This window comes from Schistocerca nitens, chromosome 9 (genome assembly GCF_023898315.1).
Source record: "Schistocerca nitens isolate TAMUIC-IGC-003100 chromosome 9, iqSchNite1.1, whole genome shotgun sequence".
NCBI classification, from domain to species: domain Eukaryota; kingdom Metazoa; phylum Arthropoda; class Insecta; order Orthoptera; family Acrididae; genus Schistocerca; species Schistocerca nitens.
In genome coordinates this window covers 12,384,058-12,403,667 of record NC_064622.1, presented here as the reverse complement: position 1 = coordinate 12,403,667, position 19,610 = coordinate 12,384,058, and the positions used below count along the sequence as shown (strand labels likewise).

General features: G+C 39.3%; 1 protein-coding gene across 4 annotated transcripts in view; it reads right to left on the bottom strand.

Moving 5' to 3' along the window:
• The window catches only part of LOC126202935 (myotubularin-related protein 3), a 175,643-nt gene extending 157,351 nt beyond the window's left edge, over positions 1-18,292 (bottom strand). For 3 of the 4 annotated variants that reach the window (XM_049937028.1, XM_049937032.1, XM_049937031.1), the window contains exons 1-2: positions 18,141-18,292; positions 2,474-2,787 (exon numbers count right to left, since the gene is read on the bottom strand). In XM_049937028.1, coding sequence (XP_049792985.1) covers positions 2,474-2,778 — 305 coding nt within the window. In that variant the 5' untranslated portion in view covers positions 2,779-2,787; positions 18,141-18,292. Of the gene's footprint in view, positions 1-2,473; positions 2,788-17,087; positions 17,234-18,140 lie in introns of those variants that run through there. The other variant, XM_049937029.1, reaches the window with a different exon arrangement.
• Between the last annotated feature and the right edge of the window lie 1,318 nt (positions 18,293-19,610).

Below are 19,610 nucleotides of genomic sequence, written 5' to 3'. Positions count from 1 at the left end.
AGTTCCACCTTTCTAAGCTCCAAGTTTTATCTTTATGGAGGAAACGGGTACTGATAATGTGAGGGTAGACACAGTGGGCAGATGCGAGACATGTTACTAAAACACAAACCAAAAGGAAGCCACTGTGTACAAGGAGAAAGAGAGCCCAGGATGACATTCATCAGTAGAACGTGACGACATTCACATTGGGGTCCAAACACATCGTGCCAACACAAGGATACTTTCACCACCAGGTCTCTGAAAGTGCCCTTTCGGCAAGCGACACTCACTATCTCTTGTAGTCTTCAAAATACTCTTACCCTGCCATCTTCTTGCGCCATGCCTCAAACGTTTGATGCCAGTCTTGCTGGGACCTTACCAATCTCTGTGCCCTGTGATATGGCTGAGCAGAGGCACATATGCAGGGTGCCGGCTTCTGTACCCCACAGTAAGTGCCCTTTGTGGGTGTGGTTGGTAATTTCACTGAGCAGTCATTGTCGCTATCATCCCGAACTGAACTGGTGAGCAATTTTCTGTACTGTGGTCTATCTCCTCACTGTTACTATCCACAGTAGTCAATGGTGACTGCTGCCAACAACAGTTTGTTTCCCAACAGAGAAGATTACTGCAATTAAGGTTTTCCCCACACCCAGGTATGTACAGAATACCCTTTACATGCACGGAAGCATGTGAAAACTCCAGTACTTACTCCACCTCACGGACACAACGGATGTGCTGGGCACCTGTGATCTGTCTGCAATCAAATTTCCTGATGACTGACATCTTAACGGTACATGGACTGACAACATCTCACTTGTGTGGTAAGCCAAAATTATTCCATTTGTCACTGCTACAGGATTCTCTCACTGGCTTAATACGTATTATGTTACAGCCTAAATTCTTTCGTGGTAGTAAGATAAATTACCCAAAATAATGGTATGTCATTAAAATGCTTTCCAGTACATCCATCTGCACCTCACGCTCCAACAAAAATGTTATACTTAAGAGCTTCTTCACAAGAACAAGAGGATAACATTAACGTCAAAGCTGCTATAATAAGGCATGTTTACAGAATTGGCGTTTAAACTGATACCTATTACAATGGACAGGTAATATAAAAAATAAGATATTCAGCAAAAAAGGCTTTTTGTAGTCCTACGAAATTTACAAATTAACAATATATTACATATGACATAATATTACTTACAAGAAGCCCAATGAGTGCGAGGTCGCATGTTTAATCTTTAGTGGCAAACTCCCTGGTAGTTACAAACCATACATGACATTCAGCTAGGCATATACTCTTAAAGAATGCATATAGAATCTTAATTTGTGCAGTGGCTCCAAGTGGTACGAACTGCAATGTCACATACTTTTCTGGAGGGATAGTTGGCTCTAAAGGAGTATGATTCTTATACACAGACCAGGAATCAAGCAAAAGCAAGTTATTTTGACCAGCTATTGGCCAAAAGCAGCACTCATACCATAATTTGAGTTCTCTTACACCCATTTTCTGACTCTTGCTTGCCATGACATAAATATTCCCTACTGTTCTTGCAAGATCACGTACATGAGAACGAAGCATTGCATGCAGAGCACCTCCAACTTCACACTGCAAAATAAATAACTTGCCAGCCAATTTACCATCCAGATTAAGAGTCAGCATAACTGTGTAGGAATGCATTAAGATACTGATGTTAGTTGATCGTGATACAACTCTCTTGGTACCTCTAATTTCCATGGTTCACTTCATTTCATATGCATTTCTTCTTCAAATCCTGTTTGTTCGGAGATGGAAACAGATTCCTTACTGAATGATGGGATGTTTGTTTATATCATTCAAAAATTTTCATGCCAATTCCGCTTAACACCCATTTCAATAAAAAGTTACACTTGTTAAGCAAGTATAGTTGTCATTGTACTCCTCATGTACACTGCCTGCACAGCTGAGCATATAAAAGCCACACATTTTGCTAACTTGTCTTGCAGAAATACTAATATTTCATCCGACACTTCTTTTTCACTCTACAAAATTCCTTGGCTTCTTTTCTGGTAAAGCGTCAACTTTGACAACTGCTGTTGTAGATATAATGCAATGTTTGTTTTGTTTATCATTGCCATAGCAGTGTTTGTACCAACACCACAAGCACTGTAGCAGGGTTTTGAGTTACTCCTCGACTACATAGTTCAACAACGGTCCATAGCTTCATGCTGTTCTCGCCATTGGATACCTCCACTCCCGCCCCATTGCCATTAGCTGCCCATAATGTGGTTGCACAGTAGACAATACCTGGGGCACCAAACGCTGTAAACATAACTGAACTTCTGCAACATAGCACTCAAGAGGCTCCTTGTTAAAGCTTATGTACTACTTTTCACAATTTTCTTTTACAATTTTTCAGCGTAGTGTAAAATATTCACAAAGTCACCAGTGATTGGTACCTAGCTGAGAGCAAGGTATAATTTACAATGTCAACAAAATTAAATAACTTACCTTACTGAACGTGCATCTTTGCACGCTATATGTAGGAAAAATATGTCTCTCACTTCGAGGAGTTCAATGAGTCCAAGTGGAATGTTATAGGAGGTGTCTTTAAGCTGTAGATATATTCGGTAGTTGGAGAGAGCTAATACACCCTCAGTCGTCCGTCCAATATATTCAACTGATTCGCCACAGATGGGTTCGTACGGAACAGTCAGTTTCTCGTCCTCAATTTCTGGAGAGGACTTGGGAAAAAGCTCACAAGCTCTGACGTGACAGAGAGACTGCAGGCTCGAGGGTTGCTCAGAGCCATCCATTGCCACCTGCTAATGAGAGACAATGCATCATTAGATACACAAAGCAAACTGCCACACCAGTGAATAATCCGCTATTTTGACGTTGCTAAATTAGTTATTTCACAAGGTACCCGTTTCCCTCAGAAAAGAACTGACTTTACTTATGGACAGTAAAAAGTACTCGTGCTATCTAATGGCATAATCTTTGGGAGCAATGCAGCGAAGTTCAAAAAAGTATACTTCACAGAAATATTCAGCAACAACATAGTGGTAAGTCTGATAAAGAAGTTTGCAAAGCTTCTTTGGGGACCTCTAGGTTCTTACACTCTCTTGCCAACTCCCTCGTGCTATTTACAGTTAACAAATTCACAACCACAATACTTGAATCAAAATAATTTCCACACAGGATGAGACATTTTTTGGATTCTGAATGGTGTTTTACATTCTGGCGCAAAACTCCATAACATGTTGTAGGTAGACCTTAGGAAATACCAAATATTCAAATGTAAACTAGAAAGAGAACCTCATCATCCAATCCTTCCACAAGTTAACAGGATATTTGGACTTGGGGTTGTAAATTCTAATTACAACTCAGATTAAAAAGGTTTTAACTTTCCTAGTACATAAGCACAGAATCAGGAGGCTGTGCTGGATGGGTGGAGGGGAAAAGGAGACAAGAGAAGGAGTATTTAGTGCGGTAGTGGGAGCATTGATAAAATTCTCCTGCTCTACCTAACCAGTTCCTCCACCAACTCTCCACAGTTTCTGCTCCTGTTTCTTTCGCATCTGGCACCCTGTTGGTCACTGTCAATGTCACCTCCCTCTACACATGGCCTTGCAACTGCTGAACACTACCTTTCCCAATGCCCGACTGACTCCAAACCTATAACCTCCTCCCTCGCCACCATTACCAACAATATCCTCACCCACAATTATTTCTTCTTCATCACCACAAATAGGTAGTACAACGATTGACATCCATATGGCGCCATCCTATACCAATCTGTTCATAGGCCATTGAGAAGAATCCTTCCAATCACATACAATCCCAAAATACCTGGTTCAGATTCACTGATGCTATCCTTGTGACCTGTACCAAAGGTGAACTCAACACCTTCCCAACCATCCATTTCATATGGTCCTCCTCAACCCAATCAGCCACCTTCCTAGATATTGATCTCTACCTCGAGAATGATTACATCAGTACCTCCAACCATATCAAACCTGCCAAGCACCGGCAATACCTCGACTACAGCAGCTGACACACACTCCATCCATACCAATAATCTCATTCCATACAGCCTAGTCACCCAAGGTTGTCTCATCTGCCAAGGGTCTCACTGAGGCCTTTAGAGACCGAAATTACACTCCGAACCTTATCCAGAAACTATCTCGTGCCTCGTCTATCCAGCCATCTACCACCTCCCACATACTCCATGTCCGGCCACAAAGGAGCATTCCTCTTGTGACTCGGCAGCACCCAGGACTGGAGTGACGAATTCTCGTCATGCCCTGAAATGAGGAATATGCTCCCCAAACATCCTACAGTGGCATTCAGCCACCAATGAGACCTATGCAATATCCTTGTCTGTGCCTGTTCCATGCCTGTTGCCATCCCCTGGCCTCATGGCTCTCTAGTTTTTGTAAGTTGTAAATTCAATCAGTCTGTAGTACAGGAGTCACTCATTTGTTTTGTTTTGAAGACTACTGTCAATTCATTTAGTAAGCCAGTTAGTAAGGCTCCATCTCTCAGCTGATACACATCTACAGAGTAGAAAGTTACATGTTTATCTTTTCATGCCTTTTCTTCTCAGTATATTTCTAAAACTTCGTTTGTGTTTCCATTCAAGAAAGGTAAGCTCGCATTTTGGAAGTATAGCTTAAGCAATCTGCAGCGCAGTTTTCATTTATTCTGAATAGCCAGCTACATAATTTACTGAGGCATCAGCATCCACTGGTGACAAATCAGGAGGGTAGCAAGTTGTATATCTAGGATTTGTCTGTGCCTGTAGTTTACTTTTTCAGTTAGTCTTAGTTTACATTTTTGATCTTTCTACAATGGGTAGGATGTGTGCATGCTGTGTGCGGACACAGGAGGAGCTGATCACAGTTCACGAACAGCTGAATGCGCTTTTGGCTATGGTAAGTCACCTTCAGGCTTCTGCCTCTGAGTGTAGCGGTGGCAGAGGGTCTGGTGCATCGCAGTGGACACCTCGGATGTCACTTGGTTAGCCCACGGGCTCTGCTACTGAGACACCTCCTAGTGTACCCAATGCTGTGGATCTCCCTCACAGCAGAGTGAATGTCAGGTGCTAACATGTTTGCATCACTCGAGGTGGAGGGGCAATGCGAAGATTGATCGCCTGGCCTTGCCCCTTCACTCTGTGAGTGGACAGGTGACCACTCCTTCAGCAGGAACTAAGCAGGCACGCAGAGGGAGGGGTTTACTAATTATCAGGAGCTCCAACATTTGGCGCGTTATGGAGCCCCTTAGGCTGACCGTGTTCACGGCTGGAAAGAAAGCCAATGTGCACTTGGTATGTCTGCTGGGGGTTTCATCCGAGATTTGGAGGCAGCCTAACCCGCGGCTATCATGCATGCAGGGTGCAGTCATCTGCAAGTTGTCACTCACGTTGGCACCAACAATGCCTGTCGCGTGGGTTCTGAGGCCATCCACAGTTCGTAAAGGTGACTGGCGGAAATAGTGAAGATTGCTGGCACCATGCGTGGAGTGCAAAAAGAGCTCACAATCTGCAGCATTGCTCCCATAATTGATTAGGATTCTCTGATTTGGAGCCGAGTATAGGGTCTCAACCCAAAGGATTTGTTGATTCTGTGACAGCCTTGGCGGCTGCAGATTTCTGGACCTGAGTTATCTGTTGGAGATTTGCAGGACTCCCCTTGATAAGTCATGGGTCCACTACAAAAAGGAGGCAGCTACTTGGTAGCAGAGTACTTGGGGAGTGCACATGAGGGTTTTTTAGGTTACGTGGTAGTTTGATGAACACACACCAGTTGATACACAACAGCAGAAGTCACATTGCATTCTTAGTAATGACACTTAAGACTGTCAAAATTTTATCAATCAATTGTCAAAGTATTTATAATAAAGTTCCCAAATTAACTGCCCTCCAGAAAAGTTCTCATACTCCAATTATTCCCGGGATCAAGAACTGGCTGAAACCCAAAGTGGAAAGCTCCGAGATATTTATTCAACCATGGAATGTACATCGGAAAGACAGATTAGAGGCCGCAGGAGTGGGAATGTTTATTACAGCTGACAAAAACACTGTCTCTATTGATGTCAAAGTTGAGTGTGACAATGAAGTTATACTGTCATGTACATCACGTCTAAGTGAAACCAAGTTAATTGTTGGATGTTTTTATTGGGCACACGATTCTGCTGTGACAGTTCTAGTCATTCACTGAACATGTATAGTCAGATGCATGTAAATACCCAGATCATGCATTGCTAGTTGAAGGCGACTTTAACCTACCAAGTATAGATTGAGATGTCCATGGATTCATTGCAGGGGGTACAGACAGACAATCATGCAAAGTACTTTTGAACACTTTTTCTGAAAACGTGTCTTGGGCAGCTAGTTTGGAAGCCCACATGCAACGGAAATATCTTAAGACCTTGTAGCTATAAACAAGCCAGACCTTATCGACAAGGTTAGTAGAGAAATGGGAATTAGTGCCATGATGTCATTATAGCAACTATGGTTGCGAAAGTTAATAAACCAGTCAATATTGGTAGGAGAGTATCACTTAGTTCCAGTAAGATGGATATAGAGGAATTATATGCAAACATTACAGGGATTGTAAATTGTGGTCTAGAGAGTTATATGCCTAGTAAGTGGATTAAGGATGTAAGAGAACACCTTTTAATAACAAGATTCGGAAACTGCTGAGGAGGCAAAGGCTGTTGCACTCTTGGTTCAAAACAGAATGCGCAAATGATGACAAACAAAGATTACTAGCGATTCACGTATCTTTGAAAACATCTGTGTGAAGCATACAACTACTACCAACGTCATATCTTAGCAGAAGATCTGGCAGAGAACCCAAGAAAATACTGGTCCTAAGTAAAATCATTAAGTGGGTCTAGGGCTTCCATCCAATCACTTGTTGACCCATCTGGTATGGCAGTTGAAGGTAGCAAAACGAAAGCTGGAGCTTTAAATTTAATATTCAAGAAATCGTTCACACAGGAGAACCAAATGAACTTGACAACATAGAAATAAGCATACCTGGCATAAAAAAACAACTGAAAGATTTGAAAACAAATCACCAGGTCTGGATGGAATCCCAGTTTGATTTTACAAAAAGTACTCTATGAGATTGGCTTCTTACCTAGCTTGAATTTATCATGAATCTCTTGCCTAGCACAAAGTTCCAAGCAACTGGAAAAAAAGTATAGGCGACTCCTGTGTATAAGAACAAAAGAATGGATCCGCAAAATTACAGACCAATATCCCTGACATCGGTTTGCTACAGAATCCTTGAACATATTCTCAGTTTGAATATAACAAGTTTTCTTGAGACTGAGAAGCTTATGTCCATGAATCAGCATGGATTTTCAGAGCACTGGTCATGTAAAACTCAGCTAGCCCTTTTCTCACACGATATACTGCAAACTATGGATGAAGGGCAACAGGCACATTCCATATATGGAAAGTGTTTGACACAGTGCCCCATTGTAGGCTGTTAAAAAGGTACAAGAATGTGGAATAGATTCACAGATATGTGAATGGCTCAGAGATTTCATAAGTTATAGAAGGCAGTATCTTGTCCTTGATGGCAAATGTTCATTAGAGATAAGTACATCATCAGGAGTGCCGCAGGGAAGTGTGATAGGACCAAGAATATAAGATACGAGAAATTAGGGCTCATACAGAGGTATATAGACAGTCGTTTTTATCTCGTTCTATCTGCAAGTGGAACAGGAAAGGAAATGACTAGCAGTGTATAGAATACCCTCCACTATGTGCCACAAGGTGTAGATACCTTTGCAATAGATCTACAAAATATGACACATATATCTTTCTCTGACACCTACTCCAATCCCGTCGCATCCATCTCCTATCCCATTACAGACAAGGTCACCCGTGAAAACAGCCACATAATCTACAAATTAAATGCAACCACTGTACAGCTTTCTATGTGGGCACGAAAACAAGTTGCCTGTTCGCATGAATGGCAACTTCCAAACAGTGACCAAGAGATTGCTGGACCCCCCCCCCCCCCCCCAGTTGCCGCACATGCTGTCAAACAAAATGTGTTTCACTTCCAAGACTGTTTCACAGGCTCTGCTATCTGGGATCCTTTCAACGAACATCAGCTTTTCTGAACTGTGCAGGAGGGAACTCTCCCTGCAATAAATCCCACATTTCCATAACCACCCCTTGGCTTCAAGCTTCACTAGTCTGTTTCCACCTATCTATGTCCTTCCTGGCTCCCACCCACTGCACACACCTTCTATCCCACCAGTGCATCTACTCGTCTTTTCTCCTTCTCTACTCTCCCTCTCTCCTCCTCCTCCTCAGCATAGCCTCCCAATTCTGCACCTAGTGACCCATCCTGTCTCCACTACATCCCTACACATTCCCACAGGCAGCAAGCATCTTTCCCCCATCCTACCCTACCATCCCTTCCACTCCTGCCCCATGCTGCCTCTTTACCCCCACCACAAACGTCAGGAGATTGCTGCTCACATAACATGCATTGATCCCTATGCCCTGAGACAGGGCCGTGTGTGTGTGTGTGTGTGTGTGTGTGTGTGTGTGTGTGTGTGTGTGTGTGGGCACGCACGAGTGCTTTCTATTTTGAAATAATGACTTTTTTGTTTGAAAGCTTAAATGCTTAACAGTCTTTTCACTGTGCCTGTCTGCAACTCAGCACCTCCTCTATATGGTGAGTAGCAATCTGTCCCTTTCATGTGTTGTTATTCCATCCTGGACTTTCCATTTTTTAATTTTTTAATATTTATTAATAATGTTTAGTTATAGAGACGTAGATGCAAGTAGTGTCAATTACAGACAAGTTGTCTGTAATTACAGAGAATGTACTTGTAACTGACACTTCACGCATTTACCTCTCCACGACCCAACATTATTTATAAATATATTTTTGAAACTGTGTTTTTCATGTTGGTGGGCAGAATATCCTCCACCCACCATTGAAGAGATAAGGAACCATATTAAAAACCTTAAGAATGTTAAAAGTCCAGGTGAGGACAGTATTCCTGCTGAACTTCTCAAGGCTGGAGACGAAATCCTCTGTTTCAAAATCCACAAGCTAATCGAGCAAATTTGGGTAAAACATGAAATACCAGAGGAATGGCAGGTAGCTGTGATATGCCCCATACACAAAAAGAAAGACAAATCCGTATGTGACAACTACAGGGGCATAGCGCTACTCAACACCTGTTATAAGATCTTCTCCAACTGCCTATTAGAACGAATAAAACCTATAGCAACAGACATAATTGGAGAATACCAAGGAGGTTTCCAGGCAGGGCGATCAACCACGGACCAGATTTTTGTCCTAAAACAGGTCTGTGAAAAAATGTACGAATACGGACGAGAGATACATCTCCTGTTTGTACACTTCAAGAAGGCTTACGACAGTATACATAGACCTAGCCTGATTAGAACTATGACAGAGTTTGGTATACCAAAGAAGTTGGTCAAACTGGTAGAGGTATGCCTAAATGACACAAAACTTAAGGTTAAGGTAGGCAATCAAATGACAGAAAGCCTCGAAGTTGTAACAGGATTACGCCAAAGAGATGGGCTATCACCTGACCTCTTCAACCTGGCACTCGAGAAGGTAATGCGGGATTTCAACAAAGAAAACATCGAGGGCATTCAAATTGGTAATGAACACATTACATATCTGGCCTATGCAGACAACATTGCACTATTAGCATTCACAAAAGAAGATCTGAAGAGAAGTATCCAGACCTTGGAGTTATTGGCAGCTAGGATCGGTCTACAAATTAGCTCTGAAAAGACAGAGTATATGACCATAGGAAGAAAGATCCAGAACTCTCAAGATTTAATTGTGAACAACACCAGGTATAAACATGTGAAAGAGTTCAAATACCTTGGATCATTTTTTACAGAAGTAACATCAACTGAAGCAGAGATAAAAGCACGACTGCAGGTGGGAAACATACTATCACTCTCTAGACCCTATATTAAAATGTAGAAGTGCCTCGCAACAATTAAAGCTACGGTTGTACAAGACATTAATAATGCCAGTAGTACTTTATGGTTCTCAAACCTGGAGCACTCGAAAACAAGACCTTAAGCGACTGCTAACATTTGAAAGGAAAGTCCTCAGGAAAATATTTGGACCAGTCAAAAGATCAGACTACTGGAGAATGGAGAAGACGCCATAACACTGAATTAGAAGAGCTGTACCAGGAGCCTAACATCTTGGGAGTGATGAGAAGCAAAAGACTGCAATGGGCTGGACATGTTGTTAGAATGGAGGCAACAAGATGGCCCAAAATCACAATGGACTGGATCCCATCAGGCAGCAGACCAGTGGGAAGACCTAGAAAGAGGTGGATCGATGGAGTGAGAGAAGACCTGTTGCAGCTGGGAGTCACGGAAAACTGGAGACAGATAGCAGAAGACAGAGACAGATGGAGAGCTCTAACTGTGGTGGGGCGCAGTCCTCTGGGCCTGATCGCGTGAATGAATGAATGAATGATAATGATGTGTAATGTAACACACGTACCTAAATAGTTCTTGCAGTTAACAAACATTCGTACTTGATAGTGGTCTGATTGAAACAAGTCACACAGTAAAGAATAAATTGAACAGCAGCTTAATGTGTTACATGATGTCACTTATACAATTCATAAAGGGTGCAGAAGGCAGTCAACAAAAAATATTTAGACATTACTGTATTTTCATTAAACACATATGATAAACTATTTTAAGTGCTACAGTTCTCTCTTCACTGTAAAATTTGTTTGTGAAGTATGCTTGTATAAAGGCACTTACCTACAGGGTGAACCTGAATCAAAAATTTTGGAGCTTGTTTTGGGATATTTTCTGAACACTTTGGAACAAAGGACCTGTTGTCTCAAGTGGATCATTAGACAATAATAACATAATTATGACGATTTGGTTTGTTCCCCGAATTACCTTTGCTTTTGTGAAAATACATTCACAACACTGAAAAAGCATATCATGTGCAATCATCAAAAGGTAGCATACAAAAAACAAAGTAATGCAACAATCCTCAGATGCCAAAGAACTATGATGTGGTTGCCATCGCTGCTACTTATTTTTCTAGTTCAGAATGTATAAGAAATATAGTCCATTCTGAAATCAACGCTGTCTGTGACACAGTGCCACTTGGAAAGTAAGTCCACACATCACAGCATTGGGGCAAACCCAAGCAGCCTCTAATTACATTCCATCTGACAATAGAGAAGTGTATAAAAGGAACAAATCATTGACACTCGAGTCTATTTGTTTTTGTAGTTACGAAGTAAAGTTGCGTGGTGCGTTGGTTTGCATTGAGTAGTGCACTTTAATGGAATTTTGTCATACCTAAAAAGAAATCATCAAAAATTGGTCCTTACTGGTAGTGAATTGGGGAATACTAATTTCACAACTGATAGACACATAATATTTTATGAAGGCTGTCAAAAACAAGTAAGCAAACGCTTTTATCATGCAATTTATCTACCAGTCTTCATGCTAGTATTCTTTCCTTGGATTTTCAAATTGAAATTTAAACATGCATAAGCAATTCAACTGAAGCTGACATGTACTACGTGATCACATTCTTATTTTTTGGATACTGCCACCTTCTTGGTGTTTTTTTGTTTTAATTTTAGGTAAACCATGATCAAAAGCCACATTTCCTTCAACACAAAGACTCTGCAGCTCACACTACAAGAATCACTAGGAAGAGGAACAAACAACAGATTCAACCATTAATTTCCTCTAAGCGGGTAGTGTACGAGACACCTTTAATTTATAATTATGTGAGACCTTAGTGTCAGCTAATGTGCTGTGGGTAATGCTAAAGGACCCCACTTCTAAGGGTTTCCTGGAGAGTATCAGTGGCCACAGTGTACCAGATGATTAGACACTGCACAAATCTTATTTGAAACAGGTATATGAAATGGCTATTGCTGATACTAAAACATATTTGGTGACAACTAAATCTGGCTTTCAGTTGACAAGACCACTGTCAGTTGTGGCAGATTTACAGCTGATGTCATGTTGGGGAAATTAGATTTCATGGCACCAGGAAACCCCATCTATTCCTGAGTACAGGATTGGAGGAGACGAATCACAGTACTGTGACCCACACTGCCAGGGGTTCCCTACACTCATATTGCCAGGAGAAGAAAGGGATAAGAAATTTTTGTTGTTGATGACACACTGTGCTGTCCGTATGTTAAAAGCAGGGAGAAACACTGATAGAATTATATATCAATTTGGTAATTGCACCTGCCACGATGATGATTATGGTTTGTGGTGCACTTAACATCGAGGTCGTCAGAGCCTGTACAAGTATCCAATCTTTTCAGTTCCAATCTCGGCACTTCCCGAATGATGACGAGATGATGAGGACAACACAAATAACCCAATACCTGGGCGGAGAAAATCCCTGACCTGGAATCGAACCTGGGACCCCGTGATCCAGAGGTAGCAACACTAACCACTAGACTACTGCACCTGTCGTGCTGATCGTCTACACCATATAGCATCTGGCTCTTGGCAGCTTTATATTATACCACACACTACCAAAAAGTCAAAGAGTTAGTAGATACAATCAGCTCTAGTGACTGAACTTTTTCAATTAAAGCCACGACAGCCCTTATGAAATAATGAGAATGTTGTATCCTTGGCATTTTTAAAAGCTCACTTTCAGCATCTACCTGTTGCAATTCAACACACAGAGTCCACATCTCTACCAATGAAAGATGCTGCAGACATGATCTCTGAAGTGCAGACGTATCTGATAGAAATACCTGGCTCAAAGGATACAGCACGTCACTAAATTGAGCAATATTCTTTCAAGGAATCTCGAGTATGAAGAAAGTGTCCGTCAGGAGCAGAAATTGAAAGCGGACTGCAATGCCTCAATGAAGTACACACCGCTGATCTGCTGTAGAGAGATCTTTCTCGGCCTACAAAAATGAATTGAGACAGAACAGAAAGAGTTTTTCTATACAACGCTTACAAATTTGCTTAACTGTGTACTGCAATACCAAAAGCACCATAAAATGCCTTGTTAGTTGTAGCATGGATTATGATTATACACAGGTATACATCTCAAGTGTGTGGTTTTTATGTATCATGCCAAAAGAATTTTTCAGTAAAAGACTTTTCATAAAATATCAACAAAAGAAAATAATTGTAGCACAGGTAAATATCTCCATTGTTTATGCATTTTTTTCAAGTGCTGATACAAGAAACAGTTAACTATTTATTTGGCATGGAGGACTAGTATAAATGTGTCAAAATTTTAATAATGCTTTCTATGCTGATATGAGTGTTCACCATAACATTCCAAAAAGGCTAAGTAGTTTCTTTAAACCTAACACTGGCTACTCCAAGAAAAAAAGTTAAAATTCATTTTACAGTGTACTACCCAATGTTGTCAATTCAGTCATACTGCACAGAATAGCAAATTTATACACACACAACTTCCTGAATTACATTAAACATAGTTTTCAAACAATCAGACCCAACAGGATAGCAGTGGAACTTGTCACATATATTACGTAAATGCATAAATCCTTGTACTCTCTTATAATTTCTTAGTGTTTTTGTTCAATACAATTACAATGCATTGCTAGGAGATTGTTTACTACCCTTCATCTAACATCTGTTATCTCGAGTGTAGTACTTTAAATTTCCATTTCATACAGTGTGGCAAATGAGAAAGGAAATATACACTGCTGATGTATTGCTGTTTTTTTAAATCTGTTATGGGAAGAAAGATGGTCGAGATTGACATAAACCTGTGTATTAACTATGAAGAAATTAACACTACAAAATGCCTGACAAGAATTGACTACTGTTGAAAGGCCATTTTAATGTGTACAACTCATTATATTCAGCACAAATGTATAAATTTCGGTAGGGGGCTTCCCGAATATCTGAATCTATGCCAACCAATGTCTGGCAAGCTGAGAATAAGAACAGATTATGAACTGTGAAGAGTTAACCATTGCATAGTATCTGCATTCTACAGACAAGATTTAACAATCCAGTGTGTGTACTGGGGCATCCATAAAAATGAAAGGGGGAAATTTGTGCGCTGTCCTCGCCCAGATCTATGAAGATTATAACACTAGTGCCTTTAAAAAGGCATTAAAAAGAAAAAAAAAACTAGCAGAATGCTTAGGCAAAGGCAACGTCCCTCAAAAAATTTATGAGCATTCGAAGTTATGGCATTATAAAGACACAGTGCGCTACAAAATGCTTCCATAATTAAATTACTTCAGTAACTATTGTGCTGTTGCAAGTGATAAAAAAGTTGTTGATTGAATACCAAACTATGAGATATCTTTAGACATGGCACCCATAAACTATTATAGGGTTGGGGGAGGATCAGAGATAATTCATGATAATACATTATGGTTGTTCAAGCAACTCACCTGAAAACTTTTGCAGTGTTCAAAAAAGCAGTATATAATTTTCCACTAATCCAAAATGAAAAAGTTATGGCACAAGAGTGAAACCATCCAATTGTATAACAACCATTTACTGAGAACAGAACATTTTGCAACAATCCGGAGCCCACAGTTGCTATGAAATTTCTGAATGACTCCACAATGCATGCAACTTAATTTTTGTTTCATTTTTGTATGGTTGAAAATTGATTAGTGCTGAAAACTTTTAGTAGTATGGAAATAAAACAAAAAGTAATAATTGCAAGCATTGTGTAGTAATTATACAATGAGTATTTAAGTTACTGCCAAATGGTTATGAGGTGTCATTGTATGTAGTCTGGTATGCTGTTACACTTCTAACAACAACTGACATGCTAAGACACTTGACTCCATGTCTGCAACTGTAAAGCCTGGCCAAACCCTTACATATTTAGCATTAATGGAAATTTTAATCCCTCTTAAATAAGGGTTACTCTTATAGCACCAGATGATTGCTGGTATCCAACTTGTTACACAAATATTGCAATATACACATGTGTATATTGCAACAGATTTTCATGCAGTATAAAGAGCACTAAAATACTGGCAGATGTCAACTAGAGAAATACGTTACCTCATCACAAACACTTGAACCATTGTTGCAGGTTAAGAAAGAACTTAGAAGTTGGTGATAAAATTCAAAGAATTTCCTTAATCCTTTTTTAAAATATTTTCTCTACTAATGACATATGAAAATAGAACCAAATGATTACTTTAGGGAAAACTGTGGTTATTCCTGTATCTTTACTCAGTAACTTACTTTTTTTCCTAACTGTATACTTGTAATATTGTGTAAAATGTAACTGCATGCTGCTTTTAACATTCTATTCTTAACCTATTTACCAACATTAATTTTAAAAATAATAATTGTTGTTACTGAAGTTATCTCTCCCTCATGTGTGATCTTATTGAAAAGAGCTGAAAGGATAAACAAATGGCCAAATAACTGTTCTCTGGTTTTGGTACTAGGGATTCTTGCCAGCCCTGTCTTGGATACCACACAACCACCCCTTTTGGCTCAAAGAATTCATTACAAAAATAACCAAAGTGATCTCTTTAAAAACCAATGTCTAAACAAGTGTTTCATAATGTACAGCATTTTCACGTAGACACCCCGAATGTAATACAGGTAATGTACAATCACTGCACTACTGACACTGTTACGGCTGGTGGTAGAACAGCAGTCTGAAGAAACACATACAGAAAGTCCAGGATGGAATAACAATAATATGAAAGGGCAGATAGCTACTCACCATACGAGAAGGCATCGAGCCATAGACAAGCTCAATGATTTATTGTTACTACTACTACTATTACTACTACTACTACTATTATTATTATTATCATCAATATGTATTCCCAAAAATCAAATGTTCTATGATTTTATTCTCCTATCTTCAAATTTCATTAATAATAATAATAATAATAATAATAATAATAATAATAATACAAAGAGACACAATCTGTTTCTGGAGCATTTTGTAATTTCTCCTTACACAGGCGAGATGGCCTCTCTCACTGCACATTACTCTAAGCATTTAGCATCCAGCTCATGTACAGCCCTAATATGAACTTTAGTGTAAAGGTTGACCAAACATGACCCTTAACTTTCCAAATTTCTTCTATTACTAACTAACTCTTTTCAAATAGCTCTTTCCAGTCTAAGGAATCATCTGGACAACATCCGTTTTTATATTTAAATATATCTCCACTTGAGACAGCAGGCTATACCTGCCTATTTCCTGAACACCTCTGTTTCATGTTATTTCTTATGTTTATTTCTTACCGACTTCTTGAAAATAATATATCTTTCACTAAATAGCACAATTCACAGATTCAATACTATGATTAAGAACAAGATGCATAAAGACTTAAAGGTAATTATTTTGGTCCAGACAAAGTACATTAGTCATGAAGACATGTCAATCAATTGTTAGAACCATGCAAGTTATGCTGCAGTCAAAATACAGTTTAAAAGGAATCTGAAGGGCTTACTAGTTGGCAAGTCTACTGCACTGATTAGACTTTTTTAAGCAAAAACAACTGGTGCATACATCATGAGTAACATCAAGTAAGGTGAATGCAATATAATATTCAACTACTGCATGCCGTAAGTGAAATGATATCAGTATTTATAAATACTGTATTTTTCACATCTGATAATGCTTGGTTATAATAGCTTTGGTATTGTTTTATGTTCTTAATACATATGACAACGAAGACAACTTTGATAATGAAAAGGATTTTTAATATTTACTTGCCCATATTCTTTAGCACAACTTAGCTTAGCATCTGTGAAACGGTCATTACGCCTACATGTCATAATTATTGTGGAAAATACATACTGCATATGTTTTTCTGACATTGCACAAGCAGAAAGCTCTCCTTACTATGGGCCTATGGAACTAACACATCTAATAACTTCTTGGTTTGGGGAATCTATATTTTTTGCCAATACTCTTTAACAATATAAACATCATCAAGAACACATATAGTAAACTATGATGACAATATGCTGTTTCAAACGCTATATTTCTGATCACATTTTAAGTATTCCAATTAAAGCTATTCAATATTCCGCCATATGCATAGGCCTACTTAGTAAATGAAACAATATGTACAGATTTACATGTTTTGAAATAAGTATTTCGTTGATCAAAACTACATCAAATGTGATGAGTCTTCCACATCAAAGACACCATAAACTTCACAAAATTTATTTCTTTACCGCAGTTACATTGATTCATATACACTATTGGCACACTCCACTATGCATGTTGACTAACAATTACTGCATCGAGCAGGGCTAGTTACTTGCAACCAAGTACTCCGATGCGTACTAGGACGAAATAAGATCTCGTATCTTATACAGATAAAAATGTTAATCTGATAGATGTTTTACCGGTGATGCGAACTTTCCTCCTGTTTTGCTATTATCATTCACGCCAGGCGTCCTATGAGTCCAACGATTACAACTATCAGATAACGTATACAGATAATTATCTAAAAAGGAGACCCTGCTGTTCACTAATCACCTTCATCCTTTTAATTCAAAACATGCTTCAAACTGGATATAATACGGCACCAAACATAATCCACTATGAACACAAACTCAAGTCCAGATGTATGGCTGTAGTTCAAAACCATAAGGCCTATACAGTGCTTCTAAAAATACTTATCAAACACAATATGTTCATACAAACGAAACTCACTCTCTGCGTAAATGTACTTCTCCCCCAGCAATTTTAGTGTATTTATGCTGTCAATTATCTATGATCGACCAAAAACGTTCACCCACGAATACCCATACTATTTATCCAGCAACGCCGGCAACGTCTATCAAGTGCTTCACTCCGAGACCTAGCATATGCAACATTGCGAATTGGGAAAAACCTACCTTGATAGAAACATAAATAAAACAATGCAACCAATGTTATTGACAGGACCTGGCAGACACGCCTACTCTATTATAGTCCCACTAACATTGAAATGTCATCTACAAATACTTTTGTAATATAAGGCCACACTTGTTTTCTCTGAGCATTACCGCAGCAACGCGGAAAAACATTTAATCATAGACTACAAACTTTTTTCAAAAACTTCACGTTCACTAGTTAACAAGTAATGTCCTACATTTCCGAAACGTCAAATCACTTCGCAGAGCCACTCACAAAGTACTTACTCGTAGCGAATGTAGAGCTTGTAAACTCCTATCCGCTTGATACAATCTCCAGAAACCTTTAAATGCGTATATATAACAAAATAATTCAAACAGTATTCACATTTCATGAAAATTTACAGCTGATTTTACAATGAAGTTGTTATAATGGCGGACCATCGTGACGTCAGCTGATTATGGTGGTTTCGATACTTTCAAACGTTGTATATCGATATAAGCTTTTGTGATTTTTGAGAAACGAACGGTACTAAATCTGATGTCTGCAATGAAGTAGCATATTCTAACTCGAATATCATCTGTCTGATTTTGATTAATAAATAGCCAACTTTTATATGTAAGCTATTTTCGGCGAAAAAAGAATTTTTTTCAGTACTTTAAGCTGTTACATTACCCAGTTCTAAGCTAAGAAGGGAAAGCAGAAAGGTGGGAGTATATAGAGGGTCCATACAAGGGTTATGTCCTTGAGGACAATATTATGGAAATGGAAAAGGGTGTAGATGAAGATGAAATGGGAGATATGATACTGCGGGAAGAGTTTGACAGAGCACTGAAAGTCCTAAGTCGAAACAAGGCCCCGGGAGTAGACAACATTCCATTAGAACTACTGATAGCCTTGGGAGAGCCAGCCCTGACAAAACTCTACCATATGGTGAGCAAGATGAATGAGACAGGCGAAATACCCTCAGACTTCAAGAAGAATATAATAATTCCAGTCTCAAAGGAAGTAGGTGTTGATAGATGTGAAAATCACCGAACTATCAGTTTAATAAGCACACGAATTCTTTACAGACGAATGGAAAAAAACTGGTAGACCTACGTTTCTAGCATTTGTAGACTTAGAGAAAGCTTTTGACAACATTGACTGGAATACTCTCTTTCAAATTCTAAAGGTGGCAGGGGTAAAATACAGGGATCGAAAGACTATTTACAGTTTGTACAGAGACCAGATGGCAGTTATGAGAGTCGAGGGGCATGAAAGGGAAGCAATGGGTGGGAAGGGAGTGAACAGGGTTGTAGCCTATCCCCGATGTTATTCAATCTGTATATTGAGCAAGCAATAAAGGAAACAAAAGAAAAATTCGGAGTAGGTATTAAAATCCATGGAGAAGAAATAAAAACTTTGAGGTTCGCTGATGACATTGTAATTCTGTCAGAGACAGCAAAGGACTTGGAAGAGCAGTTGAACGGAATGGACAGTGTCTTGGAAGGAGGATATAAGATGAACATCAACAAAAGCAAAACGAGAATAATGGAATGTAGTCGAATTAAGTCGGGTGATGCTGAGGGTATTAGATTAGGAAATGAAACGCTTAAGGTAGTAAAGGAGTTTTGCTATTTGGGGAGCAAAATAACTGATGATGTCGAAGTAGAGAAGATATAAAATGTAGATTGGCAATGGCAAGGAAAGCGTTTCTGAAGAAGAGAAATTTGTTAACATCGAGTATAGATTTAAATGTCAGGAAGTCGTTTCTG